The sequence below is a fragment of the Dasypus novemcinctus genome, chromosome 26, assembly GCF_030445035.2.
Source record: "Dasypus novemcinctus isolate mDasNov1 chromosome 26, mDasNov1.1.hap2, whole genome shotgun sequence".
NCBI classification, from domain to species: domain Eukaryota; kingdom Metazoa; phylum Chordata; class Mammalia; order Cingulata; family Dasypodidae; genus Dasypus; species Dasypus novemcinctus.
Window position 1 is genome coordinate 42,087,611 of NC_080698.1, and position 23,976 is coordinate 42,111,586.

Here is a 23,976-nt window from a genome sequence, read left to right on the forward strand (position 1 = left end):
GGTATTTTTAAGCCTTCATGCTTAAGTTCTTCTCTTTGCTGCCCGACTTAAAAGAAAGATTTTCTTTGGATTTTTGCAGATTTTATACCATGTTTTTGAAAGCAAGCAGCAATGAAACCAGCCCTAACAGACTTTGGCACAGGCCCTCTGTTTTTTAGGGGGTGGAGGTGGTGCGAATATGCCAAGAAAGGACAGAGAAGGCAATGGATTTCAATTGGCTGCATTTTTCAGCAGAAGAGTGCTTTCCAAGGGCATTGTGCTTTGGAGCCAAGTGGCAGCATTGCAGGACTGAAAGTAGACCCACAGACCACCGTGTTGTGATGCTGTCATCCATTCCTCACCTGGCTGCGGTGTTGATATTGCTGGTTTTGTTAGAAATAGTGGGGATAAAGTACTGCTGTAATTTGATGCCGCTGGAGTTGGCATTGACATGTTCAGATAAACATACCTTATGCTGTGCCCTTTTTCCACATCCTCTCCTCTTGTGGAGTTGCTGGATTCCTAGGGCTGATCCTCAACTGATTGTAAGGCCTTGTGGAGTCTGGGAGAGAGTGGAAAATAGAGCTGATTAGAAGGTAGAGTATTAACTAACAGGGGCATTTCCCGGGGCGGGGAGGGGTGGGGGGAGGCTAACTAAGCACTGTATTTTCATTTTCTAATTGAATCATCAGCACAACTTTGTGAGGTCAGCGCTCATTTTCCCCATGATGCCCATGAGGAAGTAGAGACCCAGTTGGAGTAAGCAACCAAAGCCCCCAGGCTTCCTGACAAAATTAGAATAAAATGCAAATGTCTTGCCCTGGCCTGCTGAGTCCCAGGGCTCTGGTTTCTCTCTCATCTCTGACCTTACCCTGTACTTTCTTTATCCCTGTGAATGCTTTAGTGGGTGTAGCTGGCTTTCTGTTTCTTAAACTTCTCAAGCTCTTTTCTGCCTTCAGGCCTTTGTTCTAGCTCCGTGTTCTACGGAAAATGCCCCTCCACCTGATGTGTTTTTTTTTTTTGGCATGCCTGCCTCTGTCTTGACTTTGTGGTCTTAGCTTAAATGTCTCCTGTTTTCTCTGATTAGCCAATATTAAATTGTCATCTAGCTGCATCACCCACTTTTAATTTGCTAGGTAGTACTTATCACTATCTGATTTTCCCCTTCCTTGTTTTATTTCCCCTCCCCCCCATTTACTGTCTGTCTGCCTTCACTAGAATAAATGCAGCATGAGAGCAGGGACCTACTTTGTTTATCTTGTTTGCACCTATATCCCCAGCACCTGGGGAAGTGGCACATAATAGGTGCTCAGCAAATGTGTAACGTAAAAAGGATTTAGGTTTCAAATTAGGGTGTCCATTCTCTAAGGTCCTTGACTGTTCACTTGTCTGTTTTGCATTTTCACCTTGTTTTATTCAGCTTTTCATATTTATACAGTTGTGAATCCTACGTACGCAGCCAGTGCCAAAGCAAGTATTAAATTTTAAAAGAAGTTTACAGCAATATTTTTCAAACTCTTAGTCTCAGGAGCTCATACAAATTGTTGAGGATCCCAAAGAACTTTCGTTTATGTATGTTAGTTATATCTGTATTTACCATTTTAGAAATTAACACTGAGAAAATTGAAAATGTTTTATTTTTTAACTTTTTAAAAATAATACTCCTCACCTATGCCAATGGAAGGTTTTAATGGGAATCCTGTATTTTATGCATTATTGTTCTGTAAACCTACTTCTCTAATTAAAAAAAAATCCTATTGAATGTTAACATACATATCTTTTTTAATGAGCAAAAACTAAACTTTCCAAAATAGTAAATTTAGTGCAAAGAGTAGCCTTGTTTTACATTTTTGCACATCCCTTTAAAGTCTGTCTCAATAGAAGACAGCTGGATTCTCTTATCTGCTTCGGTGCTTGGTCTGTGACATCACATGTCCTGTAGTCTCTGGAAACCTCCACTGTACACGTGTGAGAATCAGAGTGACAAAGGCAAGTGACATGTTAGTATTATTATGAAGATAGTTTTGACCTTGACGATCCCCTAAAAGGGGCTTAGGAACTCTGAAGTGTCTCTGGGCTACCTTCACCACCACTGGCCTCTTGGAGAGCTAGGTACTGGAAAGGTGGGGTGGTGAAATGGAACATTTGAGAGAGGCAGAAGTGGAAGGTGTGAGAGGCGTGAGGAAACTAGATGTCCCTAACTCGGGGTGTTGTATCCGATCTTTCTGTCCAGAAATATGTGCATGGGGATGCTTTTAAGCTGTTTTTGCAAAACAAAATCATTTCCCACCTGAAGCTCATCCTGAATGCAGAGGAACGCTGCATTTTTTGTGTCCCCTCCTTTTCTGTTGCATGAGATAATACCAGGCGGTCCAAAAGTTCTGCTGATGCGTTCGTTGTTAAACATTTTTTTAAGCAGAGAGATTTCTCTCAGTATCTGAGAGCAGTAGCTTAAAATGCAGCTTCCTCTATACCCGTTGCTATACAACCCTTTCTTGGTTCTCTTTGGAGCGTTTGGCCGCAGATGAAGTTGCATACTATGATAGAAATTTCTGTTGTCTTGGAGCATCTTTCCTCTTCATTTCTGTCACACTGTTGTTAAAGGAATCAAGGTGGATGCTGTTATAAACCAATTAGATGTTCCGCTAGCCAGTTTAGCTGTTTGAGAAAGGTTAATGGTTACAGATCCAGGCCTCTAGGAAGTGTTTTCCGTGTCTCTTGGGGGATGTTTATAAAGTTGTCAGTGGGAAGGTAATTGAGAGGTAAAACCCAGGGGAACTTGTTCGTCTGGAAATAAATGGTGCAGGAGTGGTAGGGGGTCCCCATTGCCTGGCACCAGTACTTACAAGGGTATAATTGAAGGCCCGAGTCTGATAGGTTTTATAACTGAAAGTCAGATTTTTCAGTCCTATTAAGTCACAAACCTTCACCTTAATTAAACGACGGAGTCTTGCTTCTATGTGTCAGTAAAAATCTAAGAGCCCCTGTTTTTGGGGTCTGTTAATTGGTGTAGAGTTGGCTCCTAAATTCCTCCCTTTTCCCTGTCCTCTTGAGGATTCAGGTGATACCTTAGGTGGCTTCTTGGTTAATGAAAGTGTTCTAATTTAGTCTGTTTTAGGAGTTGCTAACTTTTAAATTCTGAATTGTGTGTAGGCAGAAAGGAATTGAGTTTTTTTTTTTTTTTTTTTTTTAGAAAAAGGAATAAAATGCAATTAGTTAAGGGTGTACAGGAGAAATAGATGGGGAAAAGGACAGTGAGTTATTCTGCCACAGTCAAAGCTTTTAGCAAAAACCAAAAACAAAAATAACCAACCGTGTCTTAAACTGCTCAAAATTAAGGGAACATATTTCTTTCTCAGTGAGGCTGTGCTTTAGCTTGTTTTAACACCAAAGAGAAGAGGTTCTGAATACTGAGTTATCATTCCTTTGAAGAAGTTTCCACCCCACCCCACCCCACCCTCACTTCCAGCAGGGGGCCTGGTTCTATGCTAGACTTGCTAGATTTGACCATCAGGGGTGTTGTGAAGTTGGGTCCTGGAAAGCAGCGGTTCCTGGGATGCGCTCTTCTGTCCAAGCCTCAGCCGCCTCCAAGGCCTTCTGAGAATTTAAACATTCCCAGGACCCTTGTTTAGTCTGAGCTGTTCTCAACAGTGCTGGCAAGTATAAGAACCGTATAGCCAAGAGAAGACTCCTAAGTAAAGGGCAGAGGTGAGTGAAGACTTTGAAGGAAAAAAAGTGAACTGATTTCATTCCAGCCTATTGGAAAACTCAAAATGGAGCAGCACTTAGCAAGGGCCAGGTACTATGCTGAGCACTTTCCATGGGCTGTTTGGTTTAATCCTCCCAATAACCCTAAGAGGCAGGAAGGGTTGTGCCCTTTTTACAGACGAGGAAGCTGCGCAGCTGTTAGATGATGCTGTAATGCAAAACCCCGGCATTCTGCATCTGTTTCTTGTCTTTTTTTTTTTTTTTTGAGGTACCAAGGCCGGGATTGAACCCAGGACCTTGTATGTGGGAAACTGGTGCTCAATCACTGTGCCACATCAGCTTCCCTGAGTTGATTTTTTTCATGTTTGTGTGTTTGTTTTTTAGGAGGCACCAGGGATCGAACCTGGGACCTCCTATGTGGGAAGCAGGTGCTCAACTGCTTGAGCCATGACTGCTCCCCTCTGCATCTGTGTTCTAAGTGTGCACCCCTGTCAGCACTCGGGAGCCGTTGTGAACATACAGAGGGGATGGCCAGTGGGGGAGGCGTGTTCCTTTCCGTGGGTAGAAGTTAGGAATTTCAGTTTTCTCTCCCAGATTTCTCCTAGAAATCTGTTGAAAGGGGCTAACAGGATTTGCTATTCATCCAATAGTGTAAGCTTAGTGTTTAATTAGTCTTAGGAAAAAAATCAGTAAAGCACACAGGACAAAGTCTACTAGGCAGTATGATGATGCTCTAGTTACACATGTTCCCCATGTCCCGGGCACTGTGCTAGATGCTTGGAGATGCCATTGGGAACAAGAAGGCGGAGCCTCACAGGCTCAGTTGAGGGGGGAAGACAAGTAAATAAGCAAATAAGTAAGCAATTTTAGGACCATTGTAGTGGGTCCAGATAGGGTGATCAGGATGTATATAGAGAAGTATATTGGGGACATATAACCCAGATTTGGGAAGTCAGAGAGACTGAGGTGGTATCGTCTAAACTGGACCTGTAAAGGTGATTGGGAGTTAGCCAAATGCAGAGATATGGGAAGTAGAAGATTGTCTCAGACAGCAGGAGCAGCTTGTGCAAAGGCCCAGGGGTCAGAGAGATACACAACATGCTGGGGAATCTGAAAGTCGTTCATTACAGCTGGAGGATACAGGGTAAGGGGAGAACAGAGAGAGATGAGGAGAGAGAAGTGGGCAGGTGCCAGATCATAGAGCACCACAGAGATTTCAGAAACTTTTAGCAAGAGAATGACATGGTCTGATTTATATTTCTAAAAGATCATGCCCGCTGCTGTGCGGAATAGACTGGGGGAAAGATGGAGGTAGAGGCCCCACAGAGTCCAGTTGAGAAGTGATGCTGACTGGGAATAAGGTGGGGATGTGGGATTACAAGGAAGTGGAGAGTTCAGGAGATGAAGATTGGATGCTCAGATAGATGTCTTTATTTATTTGACAAGTATTTACTGAGCGCCTACTGTGTGCTAAGCATTGGTGTTGGGAATATGGTGGTGCTCAAGACGGATCCCAAAACTGATTTCTGGGGTACAGTGGTGTGCCTTGTGGGGAGGGTCCCAGATGGGAATCACACCAATAAATGTGACCTGGTAACTGAGATAAATGCTGGGAGAGAAGGGTCTGGGGTGCAGAGAGTTTGTAAGAGTGGGCTTTGACCTCATCACGGAGGGTGGAATAGATTTTCTGGTGGAAATGGTAACTGAACTGAGATCTGCAGAGTGAACCGAGTTTAACTGGGGCAAGGGCTGGGGTATGGATGGCAGTGACGTATGCCCAGTGCAACAATGTGGGCAAAGGCCCTGTGGCAGGAATAAGGCAAGAGGGAAGACTGGAGGGGACACCAGGCTTTGGGAAGGGTGGTGTGGAGAAGAGGCAGGTTGGGCAGGTAGAGGAGCTCTTTGTGGCATGTTGCTGTGCTGTGTCCCTCCAGGAGCAGAACCCTGAGAGCTATTGGCCGTAAGTTACAGTTTTGGTAATCCTCCTCATATGGGGTCACTGGAGCCAGTGGAGAGGACAAGAGAACCAGGGAGGGTGCGGAGAAGGCAAAGAGTAAAACCTTAGGATCCCAGATTCTGAGGATCACTATCTCTGGCTTCTGTTCTCCAAGGAGGTCTCTGAATGTGTTTTTATTTCCATCTTTCTTTTTTAAAGATTTGTTTTATTTATCTCTCCCACCTCTTCATTGTTTGCACTTGCTGTGTCTGTCGTCTTTGTGTCTTTAGGAGGCACCAGGAACTGAACCTGGGACCTCCGATGTGGGAGGGAGATGCCTGATTGCTTAAGCCACCTCCATTCCCTGCTTTGTTGTGTCTCTCGTTATGTTTTCCCTCTCATCTCTTGTTGCTTTGTCTTGTAACATCCGCTTGCTGCATGTGCCCATTGCACCAGCTCGCCATACGGCTCGTCCTTTTCAGGAGGCACTGGGAACCTCTGCCCCCTGCTTTGTTGTTTCTCTCCTTATGTTTTTCTTCTGTGTCTCTTCTTGCATCATCTTGTTGTGTTAGCTTGCTGTGCCTGCCCATCGCGCCAGCTCACTGTCGTCTTTAGGAAGAACCGAATCACAGACTGAACCATGGACCTCCCATGTTGTAGGCAGGAGCCCAGGCACTTGAGCCACATGCGCTTCCCTCCATCTTTCTTAAGAATAGAATCTAGTGAGCCAGCATGCAGCATGATAGCTTGACAAAGCTGCTGCAGTCATGGGCTGTGTGAGCATAGCAGGGAGGCCACCTTTCTCTTGCCTGAAGGCCCGCAGCGAGTGAGTGGCCGAGCTAGGATCGGACCCTGGCAGTGGTGCAACTGGAGCTTCATTCCTGACGAGGATCAGCAGTGCTCTTGAGGCCAGGCTCTCAGGAGAGAGGAGAGGATGGTGATGTGATGCTTGCAGAAAGAGGCAGAGTTCTCCGGAGAAACAGCCTGGAGGGCATTTGTAGATTCAGAGGTCTTTGATGCCTCAGAGAACAGATCAGTAGTGGCAAAAGTTCTGGGAGGTGGCTGCCCTTTTTTGGGGAGAGACGGAGGAGACAGGAGTATTTTCTAGCAAAACTGGACAAGGAATAGGCCAGAAGCTAAGACCATCAATCAGTAGGAGACATAGTGGAGGATTTCCATTATTGGGTGAGAGATGGAATTACATCCTTTACAAGTGTCCTTCTAAAAATTTTTTTTAAGCATTCCACGTTTGTTCAATAGAACTCATTGAGTACAACTATATCAGGCATAATGTTAGGCTTGAGGTACACCACTGAATAAAATGCATGTTCTGTCCTTAAGGAACTTATAGATTATTGGGGAAGAAAGTTGACAAATACAATATTATGTAACGATTTCTCTGGTAGACATGAGTATGTGGCGCTATAGCTGCATTTGTGAGCGTATTTAACTCAGTTCGGGGGCAGAGGCCTGGAGGTTAAAGAAAATATTGCCCATTTACTTTTTTTTTTTTCCATTTAAAAAACAGTTTATTGAAGTATATCATTCAGACATGAACATACATAAACAATAAGTGTATAGTACAATTTGTGTTCTTTCAAAGGAAACATGTATAACATCATACAGGACTCCCATACATCACCCCACCACAATCACCCGGCATGTTGTGAAAACATTTGTAACAAACCATGAAAGAGCATCACCAAAGAATTGCTATTAACTATAGTCTGTATCTTACATTCCCTGTATTTTTGCCCCCAACCCACCCTCTTTATTTTTTTTGTATATAAACCATACAATTTATTTAAAGTGTATAATCATTGGCATTTGGTATAATCACTGAGCTGTGCATTCATCATGTCAATCAATATTAGAGCATTTGCATTACTCAAAGAAACAACAAAAAAAAACAAACTACTATTATACCCATATGTTAGGGCTACTAATTACAAATTCTGTGTTGTGCTTTCACCATTTCTGATAATTTTTCACCTGTTCTGGACAGTCCTTCCAAATTTTATTCTATGATTCTTTGTATTTGGAAAGGCCAGAATGCTCTGTGGTTGAGAGTTGAGTATAATTCAGCAACATTCAGCCTTTCAGGGAATTGCAGAGGATAATTATCTTCCTTAAAATAAATTATATTGTCATGGGTCATACAGTTCATTCATTCATTAGAAACCAAGCTGACTTGCTTCTTTGAGACAATTTTATTTTTTTAAAATATATTTTTAATTAAAAAAATTTATACTTAGATTATATAAATGTTACATAAAAAATAAAGGGGATTCCCATATGCTCGCTCCCTACACCTCCCACATTTTTTCATATCAACAACAACATTAGTGTGGTACGTTTGTTACAATTGAACACATTCTGGAGCATTGCCACTAGGCATGGATTATAGTTTACATTGTAGTTTATACTCTCTCCCACCCAGTCTTGCAGATTATGGCAAGATATACAATGGCCTGTATCTGTTGCCATTCAGGACCATTCCCAAGTTCCAAAAATGCCCCCATATTACACTTGTTCTTCCCTTTCCCTGCCCTCAGAACCTCCAGTGGCCGCTGCCTGCACATCAATTATATAAATTCTTACATTGCAAGAATCACAGTAATAAGTCTATAGTAGAATACCAGTAAGTCTACTTTGGTTCATAGTTCATTTACTAATCCTAAGGATTCTGGGATGGTGATGCCTACTCTACCTCTAATTGAGAGGGGTATTTGATCCCATAGGGCAGATGGATGGGACTCACAAAGCAATTTTATTGAGATATATTTGCATTCCATACAATCTATCTAAAGTTGTATATTCAGTGGCTTTGTTATAATCACAGAGTTGTGCATTTGTCAATGTAATCAATTTTAGAGTATTTTCATTACTCCAAACATAACAAACCCTACCCTCTAGCAGTCACCTTTCAATGTCTCTATCCTTCTCCTGCTGTACGTAACCACCAATCTAATACTATCTCTGTGAATTTATTTATATTAAATTTTATATAAACAGAGTCAAACCATATGTAGTACTTTGTATCTGGTTTCTTTCACATAGCATAAGACTTTTTATTCAGGAAATCCTTTCTTTTTACTGAGTTTAAACTTTGAAGCCCTAGAGTTTTTCAGAATTTCACTTACTCTCATTAAAAATAATAAAAATAGCTGGCACTGAGCACTTAAAATGTCAACCATCCTGCCAAGCATGTTTCACGCAATATTTCAACAACACAACACCTTCAAAGACGGTTCGACCCCCATTTTACAGATGAGGGAACGAAAGCAGAGAGGTTTCCGTGGGTTTGGTGGCTGAGGAGGGCTAATGATAATACTAACCTAGGTGTAGGGAGCTTTGGGCTGAACTCCCGAGCCTGTCCTCATCTGTCCCGGGCAACCAACTCAAGAGCAGGCAGCCCTGGGTGTCCCTATAGCCTCCTGCAGCTCCACCCGCTGTGTGAGTGACCCGGGAGCCCTGGGTACAGCTGCAAGTTCTCTAGGCACACATGGGCCCTGATCAGATAAAGGGACAGGCTCTCCCAACCTGCCTCTGAACAACAGGAAGTCTTCCAAAAGATGCCTCGCAGGCTGCCTTCCACCTCCCCCTCCTCCAGGCCCCGGAGGCCAGTTCTGCCGACTTTCCCAGCCTTTGTTTTTCCTTCCAGGACACAGCTGATAATTGCAGCAGGCCCTCTGCTTCTCCTCCTCCCTGTCATAGGTGAGGGGAGACCTCCAAAGGTTTCCAGCCAGACCAGGGAGGCTTCCGCCCTCCTTGGTGAGGGGAATTGTTGCCTGAGACCCTTGGGGAAGAGCCTGGCCTCCCCCCACCCTCTTTTGGGTTGTTTTTAAATCAGGACCCTTGGCAGATTGCCCAGGCGAGGATCATTAGCAGTGGTAGGTATACTGGGCTGTGTTTTCCTGGGGAACTGTAAAACGTGGCTAAAGGTTACTTGCTCAATCGTCTGGTTAATAAGCATGTTAGTTCAAGAGAAGATACTTCTTTTTTTTTTTTTCCTGACTTATGGAAGTGTTAAGTGTCCATGGTGGAAAAATTTGGAGATGAAATTGTGCCTAAAGATGAAATCAGTTCTCCTAATCTTACCAACCAGAGGATAAAAACAGTTAACGTTTTAGCTCATGTTCAGAAACCGTCTTTGACGAAAAGCTTCCGTCAAGAGTCAGACAGACCTGAGTTAAAACGCGGACATTCCTGCTGCTTAATTTTGTAACTTGAGCATCATAGCCTCTGTGTACCACAGGTTCCCCATCTATTGGATGGGAATAATGCTGGTGGCCACCTCATGGACTGGCCGTGAGGATTCAGTAGGAACATTTGTAAGCAAATGTAGTAAGCGCTCCGTAAACGTTAGCTATAATTATTTAAAATGACAGTGATGCCATTCTGTGCCATCTTGCTTTGTCATCCCAGAACACTGAACTATGTCCTCCTCTTCCCATTAAGGGCCTGGAACCTTTCATGGGTGACCAGCTGGTGACGAAAGTTGCCTTTAGAAAACAGCAGTCATCCTGGCCTTCCTTGGGGTCAAATGCTTCTCCAAAGGGCGAGACCAGAAGGACAGAGCTGGTTAAACTGGCTAAGGCCTCTGTTTTCTTGCCCTGGCACATACCTGTGCTCTTGCTTTCAGCATCTCCCCAGAGACCTTCAAGGAGGCCAGTGTGTTCAGACACAAATTTTTATTCAGACCCATGTGAGGTGAGCCAGCCCACACGCCGGCTGACTGCGCACAAGGAGTGCCGTGCTACACAGGGGTGTCCCCGCGTAGGGGATCCCATGCACAAGGAGTGCGCCCCTCAAGGAGAGCCGCCCCATGTGAAAAAAGTGCAGCCTGCCCAGGAGTGGCGCCACACACACGGAGAGCTGATGCAGCAAGATGACGCAACAAAGAGAGACACAGATTCCTGGTGCCGCTGACAAGAATGCAAGTGGACACAGAAGAACACACAGCGAATGGACAGAGAGCAGACAACCGGGGAGGGGGAGGGGGAGGGGGGAAGGGGAGAGAAATAAATAAAAAATCTTAAAAAAAAATTTTTTTATTCAGACTGAAACTATTTTCCAAAAACTGGTCCTAGCAGTATGTGGGCTTCCTGACCCTTCATGATAAAGGTTTAAACATAGGCACTCAAGATAAATATTAATGACCCTTAATATTTTTCATCTGCACAGTTTCTTTGGATGTTGTCTAACACTAATTTGTCTTTAGGTATAGAATATTTAGTTAAATGCTGTAAAGATTGACAAGATTCCACGGAACAGCATTTGGCAAACTGTCCCTCCTATGAATTATTTGTGTGTTTTTCCCCAAGGTCATGATAAGCCGGCTCTTTTGTTTGAGATTTTATTCTGTGGTCTCTATTGCTATATCTCTCTATAAATACATGTTCAATGAAATGCTTTTTTATCTCTCTTGCAATATCTGCCTTGTTTTAGGGAAACGAGCTTCTCCTTGCAGCTTTTCACAAGCAGTGAACTGAGGTTCTTTAACGGGTTGTTTTCACCACCTGGCACTCCTGCTAAGCTAGGAGAAATGCTTCTCAAGCTTTCCTGCTGATAATTGCAGCATAATTCTTCCCAAAAGAAAATTTGTCACCCAGAAAACAATTTTTAAAATACTTTATATTTTGAAATAATTTCAAACTTACAATACAGTTGCAAAAATAATATAAAACCTATACAGAGAACTCCAGCAGAACCCCAGCCCAGATACCCAAACTCCACCAACTTTTAACATTTTGCTACATTTGCCACGTCAGTCTATCCATCCTTCCACCCATCTCTCCGTCCACCCATCTATTTATTTCTTTTTTAAACATATTAGAGTAGATTGTATATATCATTCTCTTTGAATGCTTAATACTTCTATGTATACTTTCTAAGAACAAGGATGTTCACTTGTGTAACTTTCTTAAGTATAGTTACCAAGTTCAAGAAATAGAACATTGATACAAAACCTAGAGTCTATATTCCAATTTTTTATATGTTTCAGTAATGTCCTTGTGGGCCTTTTCTTCTCTATTATTAGTTCCAGTCCCGGATCATACATACATTTAGCTGCCGGCAAGCACTTTGATGAGAGAATACTTTCCCACATGTTCACAACTTTGTCACTTTGTGGAGTTATCAGTTCTGGTAGAAGAACATGAGTAAAGAGATGGAAAAAGATCTTTGAAGGGGTCTGGGTTTGGAGGAGAGGTCCCGGGGAGACCTGACTGCCCTGCATATCTACAACCCAGATACTTGAGGAAATGTGGGAGCATTAGCTGCACCCACACCAGCACATTGTCTTCCCACATAACTGAGTCTGCTTTTAAAACATGAGTTTAGCTTTTATAACATGGCTCCCACTCCTCAATATTTATGGTCCTCATGAAAGCTGTTTCTGAGTCATGTCAATATTTTTGTTGTGTGTGTGTGCACTTGTGTTTAATGCTTTCTGGGTTGTGTAGAGATTTCCTGGAACTTAAGAACATTTTCTAGGACTCCCATTAACTAGCTGTGGGTTCCTGGCCATGGTTCTTTTTTTTTTTTTTTTTAATTCATTTTTAAAAAAATATTGCATTAAAAAAATATGAAGTCCCATTCAACCCCACCGCCCCCACCCCCCACTCCCCCCATAGCAACACTCTCTGCCATCATCATGACACATCGATTGCATTTGGTAAGTACATCTCTGGGCATCGCTGCACCTCATGGTCAATGGTCCACATCATAGCCTATACTCTCCCACGTTCCATCCAGTGGGCCCTGGGGAGATCTACAATGTCCCGTAATTGTCCGTGAAGCACCACCCAGGACAACTCCAAGTCCCGAAAACGCCTCCACATCTCATCTCTTCCTCCCATTCCCCATACCCAGCAGCCACCATGGCCACTTTTCCCACACTAATGCCACATTTTCTCTGTGGGCATTGGATTGGTTGTGTCCATTGCACTTCTATGTCAAGAGGGGGCTTAGATTCCACATGGATACTGGATGCAATCCTCCTGCTTTCAGTTGTAGGCACTCTAGGCTCCATGGTGTCGTGGTTGACATTCTTCAACTCCATGTTAGCTGAGTGGGGTAAGTCCAATAAATCAGAGTGTAGGAGTTGAAGTCTGTTGAGGTTCAGGGCATGGCTATCATATTGTCAGTCCAGAGATTCAAATCCCCTAGATATATCTTAAACCCCAGCACCAACTACAATTCCAGTAAAGTAGCATGAAAGTCTTGTGAAAAGAGATCCCATCTGAGTCCAGTTCCATCACTCAGAAACACCAGCTCCAAAGAAGGGCCAACTGACATGGCAGTGAACCCCATCTGCCATGACCATAGAACCCGTGGGTCTCTTTAGCCCTCAAAAGAACCAATACCTGGGGTTGTATCTACTTTATCTGTCCCTGAGACTCTGCTCAGGTGTGCATAAGGGCAATCCTTCTGACAACCTCCAGACTCTTTTTTAGAGACTCATAGCCATATAAACTCATTTCTCCTTTCCATTTCCCCCTTACATTAGGTAAAACAGCATTTTAAACTCCTGTTATTATATGTAGACAGGGATATTCTGCTGGTCCGCGTTGAACCTTTAATTCAAGGTCATTTTCTAGTTGCATCATCAGCTGGTATTTGGTAGTGATCCCTCTGTGCCAGGGAGGCTCATCCCCGGGTGTCATGTCCCACGCTGGGGGGAATGCACTGCATCTACTTGCTGAGTTTGGCTTTGAGACTTGGCCGTGGTTCTTAATCAACCCGAGCCTTATCTTACCTGCCTAGCGAGAGGTTTGAACCAGGTGCTGTCTAAAGTCCTTTCTCTGCAAGTTTCTTGGTAAAGGATGAGAGAGAAAGACAATGAAATAGCATTTGGGGGAAGTACTCGCAGTTGAGTTCTTAAAGGGCCTCTAGAGCTTTTGTAGCATTTGCTACCAGGTTTCCTTGTATTAATATCAGTTTGTTGCTTTGGTACCTTGGTGCAGACACCTTATTTTGTGTAGAAAGTAGCAGTCAGGCCAGGGTGGCATTGCTGCTTTTTGGTACCTTGGCCCTGCCAAGACCCAAGTTTTCTACCAGGTGTTTCCTTCTGACTTAACATTCCTTGAGGCAAATTGAATATGTTAATGTTTCCTAAGTCAGATTTTCCAAAGCCTTAATTGCTGCACAGTTGTTGGCTGAGTTCCCTGCACTCTTTATATTCACTATTTATTATCAAGGGTCCTCAACTTGTGGAATATGATTCAGGCGTGGTTTTGTTAGGAAAAAAACATTGTGATTGGAATATCCTGAAATTAATTTATGGAAAAAAATGTTGTTACATATGTCTTTACTTGGCTCATTTAAATTCTCTGCCTGTCAAACTCTTATTTAAATTTGATTTGTAAGTTAGGGCACTTTGAAAAATTGATCCAAGAAGTTAAGCTTGTTGACTTTTTGTTCTCCCTCTTAGTGTTTCTTTCGTTCTAACAATGTTGCATATTTTACTTTGTCTAGGATTCTCAAGAAAGACATGTCTGACAAGATGTCTAGTTTCCTACATATTGGAGACATTTGCTCTCTGTATGCGGAGGGATCAACAAATGGATTTATTAGTACCTTGGGGTAAGAGCACTCAATTTCTTGTGTGGCAGAATTTAAGAAATCATAACATAAAAAATACAAAGAAAAGAAATCATAACCTCAGCTTAAAAACTTTGATTTTTCTGAGATTAGAGTGTTACCATTTTGCTTATTTTAATGGGGGCAGTTTAAATCATGCATATCAAATCTCAAGTTAGCCAAGTTTAACCTCTTACGCAAAAATATTGTTTTCTCTAAGTACTGGAAGAGTGAAACCTCAATATTTAGTACTCTATTAACTCAGAATTTAACATAATTCCCTCTCACTTCATATATAAGGAGGAAGTGCTAAATATGTGTAATAATATTTTATGATTACTATTTACAGGCCCCAAAGAAGTGCTTTTTAGCCTTATAAAAGCTCTTTATTTTCAAAGTGTCTTATTTGCAGTATAAGCGAAGACCAGTACTTCTTGGATGCTTCTCTCTCCTCTTTGAAAGAGAACCTGTCCTACTTTAAATTATATTATTTGAAAGTTAGAAATTGCACAAAGTTCAGACTTTTGCTCTTTTTTTTTGCGTTTTCCAATCTTTATCCAACTTCTAAGATAACACATAGTTCCATCATGTACTGGTTTGATTATCTTTTCCCTTCTCCTCCTCCTATTGTTTTGACAAGGAAATGAGAAGTGAAATATGCCCAAAGGTAGACAGAAGCAGAGTGGAGAATCAAGATGGTTAACTCCAAAATAGTCACAAATGGCCTCTATTGTCTTGGTACAGAAAGTAGCAGTCAGGCCCAGGGTGGCATTGCTGAATTTGGCAGGAGCTGTTCTCAAAATAATTGGGGGGGAGGGAGGGGAGGCCAACTGCTTCTCGAAGAACCCTGTTCTTATAGCAGCCCGAACCTTCCTTCTAATCATAGCCATTACTTAAAGGATGCTTGTTTGGTGCTATTTGTGCAGTGTGTATTTCCAAGCTCACATCCAGGTTAATTCATCCTGAAGGAACAAGTTATTTTAGTTACAGGATTCTAGCACAGCTGACCCTGTGCTCTCACTGTATAAAAATTTCATTTTCCAAAGATGTCCAATAAAAAGAAAAGTCATCTCTGCTGCCCATTTACCAAATCCAGAGGCTGTTTGTTAGTCCTTATCATTTTTGACCTCCCTACACTGTAGACCCACCCCTGAACAATTTACCTTCTGTGGCTTTTGGCAAAGAGGCCTCTTGCTGCTGCTGCTTCTCTAACTGCCCCTTCTTTCTTTCTTCTCGGCTAACTCCTTTCCCCTTCCATCCCCATGGTGTATTCTTTTTCTTCTACTTAGTTTCCAGCAATAACAACAATAATAAATAGCAGCAGTAACTGTTCTCTGAGTGATACAGTGTTTGCACTGTGTCCGTTTTATGTATGTCATACCCTTACCTTTAAACAACTCTTTAGGGTGAGTTCTATTAGGGCCCCATCTGATGGAGAGAAAACCTCAGAGCATCAGAGAGGTAAAGTCACTTGCTCCTGGTTTCCTGGGTGAGAAGATTCGGGACTCTGAGGCCAGTGCTCCTCACGATTACCCTTTTCGGGGGCGGTCCTTGTCTGCTTCCCTGACCACCTCCCTTTCCAGCCAAGTGTGGATGCCCCACTCCTCACCGTCTGCCCACAGCTCTTACAGATACCCTGTTGGGCCTCAGCCCCACCATATGCCTCACCTTCTCTTCCCACTGTACCGTATTCTTTCCCCGTGTGGTCCTGCTTTCTTTTCGTGGCACTGCTGCCCTCCTATGCACACAAGCTTGTTGCCATCCAGTCGTCAAACCCCTCTGTTCCAACCCCTTGAAATCTTAGTACCTTCTTCTTCCTTCCTCTTTCTCCCAGAGTATCCATTTTAAAAATTCCTATGAAGTAGAAACTATTTGGTTTAGAGGTGTTTTCCTCCAGTATTAAAAACAATGATGACCCTTTCCCATCTTTTGGGGAAAAAAACAAACCAGAGGATGGCTTCTTTCTTGAATTTTGGGCTCTCATACTTCCTCAAGTGAGTATTTTATTCTCTTGGTCTCCTGCACGTATTTGAGGATAGTTGATATAAAAATGGATTTAGAACTTAAGTTTTGACTTTCCCACTTTTTAACACTTGTAACATTGATGATCTTTATGGAACTCAGCATCCATTTTTATGGATGTTGATTATCTCCAAATGGCTTTATTGACTCATTGAATTTTAGAACCTGAACAGGATCTTGGACAGCCAATGTGAATGTTTGCACTCACTAATCAGAGACGTGCTTCTAAATTACCATGGCGCTTGTGAGAAATAAAGGTTCTTGGGCTCAATCCTGGGACCCAGCTTTCATAGGCCTGTGATGGGGTGATATACACCATCACAAGCATATTTAAAATATATGCATATATTTAAAAATTTTATTATGGTGAAATACATATAACATAAAATTTGCCCTTTTAGCCATTTTTATGTGTACAATTCAGTGTTATTGATTATCTTTACAGTGCTGTGCAGCTGTCACCACTATTTCCAAAATTTGCCATTAGCCCAGACAGAAATTCTGTTTGTATCAGTATATTTGAAGAACAAAAATTCTGATAACCATCCCCTTAGCTGGGAATCCTTGAGACCAGCTCTTTCATTTTATACCTGAAGTAACTGGGACCAGGAGAGGGGAAGGGGCACAGTCCTGGTTTTGCTGCTTGCAGGTAGCTGAGTGCTGTCTACACTTCATTTGTCTTCTAGACCAGAGTGGGGCTCATTTTCCTCCTCCTTCCTCCTCATTTGAGAGCTTGATGATGAGTTAACTCAGCCCTATATTAGATTCTGAGACTCCCCTCTCCAAGCATTATATTAGATCTGGTGGCCATACTGTGTGTACACTTGAAGGGGCTTAGAATTTTATATGTGCACATTCTGTTCTTGATTTTTGCATGGAAACTCAGGCCATAGAAGTAAATGAAATGGACCAGACCATCCCTCTTGTGTCTGCAGAGAGGCCCTCTGTCTTGGAGCAGAAGGACTGGTGGGCTGCTCAGGCCACTTTATTTTATTTTTTTTTAAAGATTTATTTAATTCCCCCCCCTCCCCTGGTTGTCTGTTCTTGGTGTCTATTTGCTGTTTCTTGTTTCTTTGTCCGCTTCTGTTGTCGTCAGCAGCACGGAAAGTGTGGGCGGCGCCATTCCTGGGCAGGCTGCTCTTTCTTTTCACGCTGGGCAGCTCTCCTCACGGGCGCACTCCTTGCGCGTGGGGCTCCCTTACGCGGGGGACACCCTTGAGTGGCACGGCACTCCTTGCGCGCATCAGCGCTGCGCATGGCCAGCTCCACATGGGTCAAGGAGGCCCGGGGTTTGAACCGCGGACCTCCCATATGGTAGACGGACGCCCTAACAACTGGGCCAAAGTCCGTTTCCCCTCAGGCCACTTTAATTCACCCTCCAGATAGATGCTGAGCACCTAGCCTGGGCAGGAGGCCATGCTGGCCCTGGGCAGCCTCTGAGTTATAAAGCAGGCAGCTCCCTGCCCAGGCCTAGTCTAGTGCACCATTTGTGCCTCAGCCCAGTGAGCTTCTTGCCTTGAGCAGGAAGAGTTTAGAGGGAATCGTGGAAGAGGCAGGGACTCTGAATCAGGACCTTGAAAGATGGACAGGATTCTAGGGGGTGAAGGGGAATTTTGGAGCAACGAGGAGCAAAAGTGAAGACTGAGTATTTAGTGGAACCTTGCTTTGGGGATAAGAGGCAACACAGATCAATGGAAGAAATCCTGATTTCTTAGTTTGCCAGGCTGCCGTAGCAAACCCCACAGACTGGTTGGCTTAAACAACAGGAGGGTATCGTCTCACAGTTTGTAGGCCAGAAGTCTTCCAGAAAGTCAGGGTGTCAACAGGCCATGCTTTCTACGAAGACTGTCGCATTCTAGTGATGGCTTGTTGGCTGTCCATGACTTAGTCTGTCTCCATCACATGGTGATCTCCTTTGTCTTCCTTACTTCTCCTGTGTCCAAATTTCCTTTGCTTATAAGGACTCCAGGCATATGTCTTTGTGTGTTGGGGGTGGGAGGGGAGCATCATTCAATCCCTAACACCTAGAACACCGTGTCATATTAGCTGGGAGGACATTCTCTGGTTCCCTGGAAAATGAGTCAATCCCACCAATACCAGTTTTAGGACCCTGGACAAGTCATTTAATGTTTAAGAGCCTGTTTCTTCATCTCTTCATTTTTTTTCTTTCTAAATGATTCTTCTAAAAGAGTTGTACAACTTAAGCCCTTAAACACTGGGTATTTATGTAATTTTTGGAGGGTTATTTCGGGAATCTGTGTTCCTTTTTGTTGCATCATCTTGTTGTGTCAGCTCTCCGTGTGTGCGGTGCTGTTCTTGGGTAGGCTGCACTTCCTTTCACACTGGGCAGCTCTCCTTGTGGGGCGCATTCCTTGTGCATGGGGCTCCCCTATGTGGGGGACACCTCTGTGTGGCACGGCACTCCTTGCTCGCATCAGTGCTGCACATGGGCCAGCTCCACACCGGTCAAGGAGGCCTGGGAATTGAACCGCAGACCTCCCATGTGGTAGGCGGACGCCCTATCCGTTAGGCCAAGTCTGCTTCCCTATCTGACATTTTTTTTTACTTTCCCCACTTGTTGCTTTTAAGGTTCTGAAGTCCTTTCACACTTCCATGCATTCATGGTTCCTTCCACCTGAAAATCTTACCCAGATCTTCATCCTCCCATCCCTGTTTTAACTCTTCTAATAATTCCCATAGGACTTCCTCTGCCAGCAGCTTCTCTGATGGCCTCAGGTACAGTTAGTTCCTAGTACACTTTGTCCCCCGTTCTTTTACAGTTCTTGGATTGTATTCTCCTGGTTGGTTTGCTTTTATGGCTTCTTCACCAATGTTGAGCTCCCTAAGGGCAGGGGCCCAGCTCTTACTCATCCTCAGCATCCCAGGGCTTAGCACAATGCCTGGCACAAAGTCTGCCCCTCAGCTACTGTTGGTTGAATGCATTGACCTCTTTGCTACTCCTCTTGGCTTCAGCCCTATCACATGCTGTGCTCAAATTCATTATGAATGTGAGTAAGGGAAAGAAGACCCACAAAGCAGTAGCTTCATCTGTCCATCCCAGAAGCAGATCCCTGGGCTTTTGGATTAGGTGTAGCTCCATCCATAAGAAACCTCTGGTTTAAACAGCTCCCTGGCAGGAGAATATGGGACTCTAGGTTTTGCCCTGGAAAATCCCTGGGATGCTTGATTTTTACATAGTCCCTAGGGTTTTATTTTTCCTAGATTTAGCTTGATACAGCATTTATCTTTGTCTTCTTTGCAGCCTGGTTGATGATCGCTGTGTGGTACAACCAGAAGCCGGTGACCTTAACAATCCACCTAAGAAATTCAGAGGTAAGGTGCTAACTGTCCTGGCGTGGGCGCTTGAAAATTCACGAGGTATATTGCTTGTGTGGCTATGTGTGTTTTTCCTTTGTAGCAATTATAGGTTTATTTACATATTTTAAAAAATATCTTAATTTCAAGCTTTATGTTTTGGTAGACTTCTTGAGAATGCATAAATAAATTTAATGTCAAGATTGATTGGAATGGTCTTTATTAGGGCCTTAATTTGTCTTTTGAATAAATGTTAAGTGCTAATTCAGTGAAAAGCTTTACATTTTGCCGGTATTTCTCCAAACAAATAACATTTATGGATCTAGTCACAGGAACATTTCAGCAGACCTCACTGTCTCCATGGGGGTTCTAATAGTCTTTGTTCTGTCATCCTGCTGTGACAAGTTCTTGATTCTTGCACTTGCTCTAGGAGTTAAGACACAGGAGCAGCAACTTTTTAAAATTTTTTAAATTTTTTTAAACCAGTATTGGCTTTCTTTTTAGACCACCTGCATTTGGTATATTCCTCAGAAGGTAGCCTAGCTTAATCCAGGTGGTGTTTAAAATGGAGTTGGAATCTGAGATGATAAACATTTTGGTTGCAGTTGTTGTTAGTGGCTCTCAGCACTAGCTGCATATTAATATCATCTGGGGAAGCTTTTAGATTAAATCAATGTTCAGAGCCCTGCTCCACGCCAGTTCAATGTCTGGCAGTTGGGACCTGGACACTGGTATTTTCTAAGGCTTCCTAAGTGATTCTTATATACTGCCTGACTGGGTTAGGCAGTTAACTGATAGTCTCAGTCCCAAAGGTCCCAAATCTTGCCGTTTGCAGATTGTTACTTGAGTTATAACTTCTTATTGTCTAGTGGTTTAGAACTATTTGACTTTTTTTTTGAATGAGAGCCAAAGAAATAATAATAATATAGAAGGCTGAAGATCAAATGGAGAGAGGTCATTTGGAGGACATGTGGCATTGTGCTGCATCCAGTTGGCATGGCATGATCAGGAGAATGCTTTCACCTAAGGGTGGGGAGGACTATTTAAAAAAAGAGTTGATGACATAGGCCATGAGTGACAGGAACCTCAGGCAGCCTGTTGCCTCTGCTGCCTTTTTCTTTGTGATCTCTCCTCCACGTCTCCTTTCAAAAGCAAAATCCTGAATGCCACAGAATGAAAGAGTTGATCAAATGATCATAATCTAGTCACTCATAAATTCCCCACTCTGAATAATAATAAGGCCAAGATTTCTTGACTTGGTGCCAGGCTCTTTGCTAAGGACTCTGCAGGCATTAGCTCATTTAGCTATCCCATCCATCCTAGGAAGGGATTGATGCATTCAGAGGTTAAGTAGCTTTTCTGGAGTCACACAACTGCTGATGGATGGAGTAGATCTGTGGTCCTCAACTTCATTTGCACAGGGAGATCATCTGGGCATCTTAAAAAATACTAATGTCAGAGTTCCACTCCCGGGAATTCTGATTTAATTGAGCATTGGGATTTTTGAAAGCTCCCCAGCCATGATCAAGAACGACTGCTGATAGAGCCTAGGCTATAAACTGTTAACTGCATTACTCAAGGATGGGCTGGACTAGGTGTGGCTTTTTCCAAGGATGGTGGGAAGTTGAGTCAAGATCACATTGCTTGAGTCTAGTGTGAGTTCTTATCCCATTCTATACAAGGGCTTGGGAGTTGGGAAATGGCCTGGGAAAGATTTTAATGCACTGTACAAAGTTAACAGCAACTATTTGAATGCAGGATTAGAACGTTAAAATAAATAGTACCATAGCAGTGGAAGTCAGAAGAGATATATGCTTTCCTCGCATTGGGGTGAAAGTGCCTGGTGCATAGATAGAGATCTGGTGGATAATTTGAAGGGACTGATTTGAGATAAAAACAACAGTCTGGTAGAGGCCATTTGGAAAGAACCAAACTCTGTTTATGGCTTGGCCTGGTTCTACAGGTGATCATGTGACAGCGACTTAACTTGTTGACTGCCTTTCTCCAAAAATTAAAAATAAAGGTTTCTAGGTTGTGAGTTGCTCTATACTTGTGGGAAAATCTGGTTCAAAACAAGCTCTGCTGTAAGCTTTGTGACTGTAGGTCGTGATCGCGTAAATTCCACTGCTAAACCAGAGACCCATGGCACACAAGCAGGTGGGGGCTTCTGGCAGGTCTCTCTTTGAGAACTGCTGCAGAATGAAGGTAAGATCTGCTCTTCCATCTTGGAGCCTGGGCAGCAAGCATTTACAAATTTTCCAAAGCACCCCTCCAACTGCGGTGCAGGCTACTTTTTTATTCTTTCTAAAATGAACAAAAGTATCTCAGGAATTTGCTACCTTTCCAAATATAAGTGGATTTTGAAGTTGAAGTCATTTTGATGTTTAGAAATTGTGCATTAAGGTGATTGGGTAATTTGGAGGCTAGTCCATTTCCTTGAGATACCTTTGTACCCTAGAATTTAACAAACACATGTGGAAGAGTGAAATGCTGGCAAGCAGCTGAGTGGGATGATGGAGACTATCTGAGCAATCAGCAGAGCAACAGTTAGTCATTTGGGTTTGCTGTTTCTTCAGTGTTTCCTTGCCAAGTTATTTCCTATATTGAGAACCTTCATAACCTGTTCTTAAGTAAATAGAACTCAAAGACCTATTGATGCAGTGCTCCCTATGGCTTCTGACCTTGGGTTTTAATTTTGTGAGCTGTTCTTGAAATCTGCAACCCTAGCAGATAATAACGTAGGCCATATAGGATCAGGCTTCCTGAATTCACATCCAAATTCTGCTTATTCTTAGCTGGGTGTTCCTAGTCAAATTACTTAACTGCCGTTAATCTCTGTTTTCTCATCTGTAAAATGGGTGATGATAGTGGTAAGGCAGTGTGACGATTAACTGGGTGTGAAGAATTTAGTTCTGAGGGAGCCTCACCTTAGTTAAGGGCTCAGGAAGCCTTAGTTACTCTTGTCTTTTTATTCCCAGCACTTAGCACAGAGGCTGGTACTCATAAATGGTAGCAGAAGAGAAGGAACTGTATGTGATTATTTATATATTGTTATTCCTTCTGTCTTTAAATGCTTTTGTGTATAATGGTTTACTTCCAGGCTACATGGACCTAGATTTGAGGCTTTGTGTCTCCATATACAAGCTGATTGAACCTGATCAATAACTTGATTTTTCTAAAATGTGGAAAATAATTCTTTCTCTGTAAAGATAGTAGGGTGAAAGATTATATGGATAAAGAGCCTAATAGAGTATTTGGTATATTTAGCTGCTCAGTTACTTTTAAAAATAGCTGTAGAAGAGTTAAACTATGAACACACTTGCTTTTCTCTGATGGTTCGAAGTACATTTCCAAGTGAATTCCTTTTTTTTTTTGGTGGTTACCTCAAATGTATCTCCTGCCCCCAACTTCATCTGTAGGAAGAGAAGATTGGCTGCACATCTGTTTTACATAAGCCAAATCTTTTCATTATCTGAATAAATTTTGGATGGTATCTTTGTCCTGCCAAGTAATGAGAAGAGCTGAGATGTGGAGTAATTCATTTATTCCAGTTCTTTTGGACACCGTTTAAAGCACTAGTGTCCACAGAAGATAAGGCAAAGTCGCTTCTCTCTGCATTTGTGTTGGCTTTGTCCATAATCTTGAAAGAATAGGGAAGGCTAAGACCAGACTGAAACTGGGAATTGAAACTTTGTGGTTAGTGAATTCCTTTCTCTTCTCTTTACCCCGTTCCCATGCCATTCCCCTGCTACATATAATGGCATCTTCTATGAAGAAAAGAGGGAACTTAATACCCAATCTTAATTTTGATGTCAGAATCTCTGCTGTTCTAAATATAACCTCCAGAGTTGCTTGGGTAGAAATAAGGGAACTGGGGCTGTAGTGTTGATCATGTCATTTGTTGGGTAACCTCCTTTTTTTTTAGATTGGGGTAGTAGTCAAGTTCCTGCCCTCAAAAGTTGATCTTTTCCATTCTGTTCAAAAGGCCAGTGTTGGTGGTCCCCAATTTTTTTTTAAAGATATATTTTTATTTATTTTTCCTCACCCCCTCATTGTTTGCATTTGCTGTGTCTGTTTGTTGTATGCTGGTCTTTTTTTTTTTTAAGATTTATTTTTTATTTATTTTGCCTCCCATTGTTTGCTCTCTATGTCTATTCACTGTGTGTTCTTCTGTGTCTGCTTGCATTCTTGTCAGGCAGCACTGGGAATCTGTGTCTCTTGGTTGTGTCATCTTTCTGCATCAGCTCTCCACGTGTGCAGCACCATTCCTGGGTGGGCTGTGCTTTTGTTGCATGGGCCGGCTCTCCTTGTGGGGTGCAATCCTTGCACGTGGGGCACCCCTATGTGGGGGACACCCCTGCGTGGCACGGCACTCCTTGAGCACGGCAGCACTGCACGTGGGCCAGCTCACCACATGGACCAGGAGGCCC

At 42.9% G+C, this 23,976-nt stretch overlaps 1 protein-coding gene across 1 annotated transcript in view; it reads left to right on the top strand.

The window, feature by feature from the left end:
• Positions 1 to 23,976, top strand: part of ITPR1 (inositol 1,4,5-trisphosphate receptor type 1) — a 347,955-nt gene that overhangs the window by 11,007 nt on the left and 312,972 nt on the right. The window contains exons 3-4 of the mRNA XM_058288936.2: positions 14,105 to 14,212; positions 19,494 to 19,564. Coding sequence (XP_058144919.1) covers positions 14,121 to 14,212; positions 19,494 to 19,564 — 163 coding nt within the window. The 5' untranslated portion in view covers positions 14,105 to 14,120. The remainder of the gene's footprint in view (positions 1 to 14,104; positions 14,213 to 19,493; positions 19,565 to 23,976) is intronic.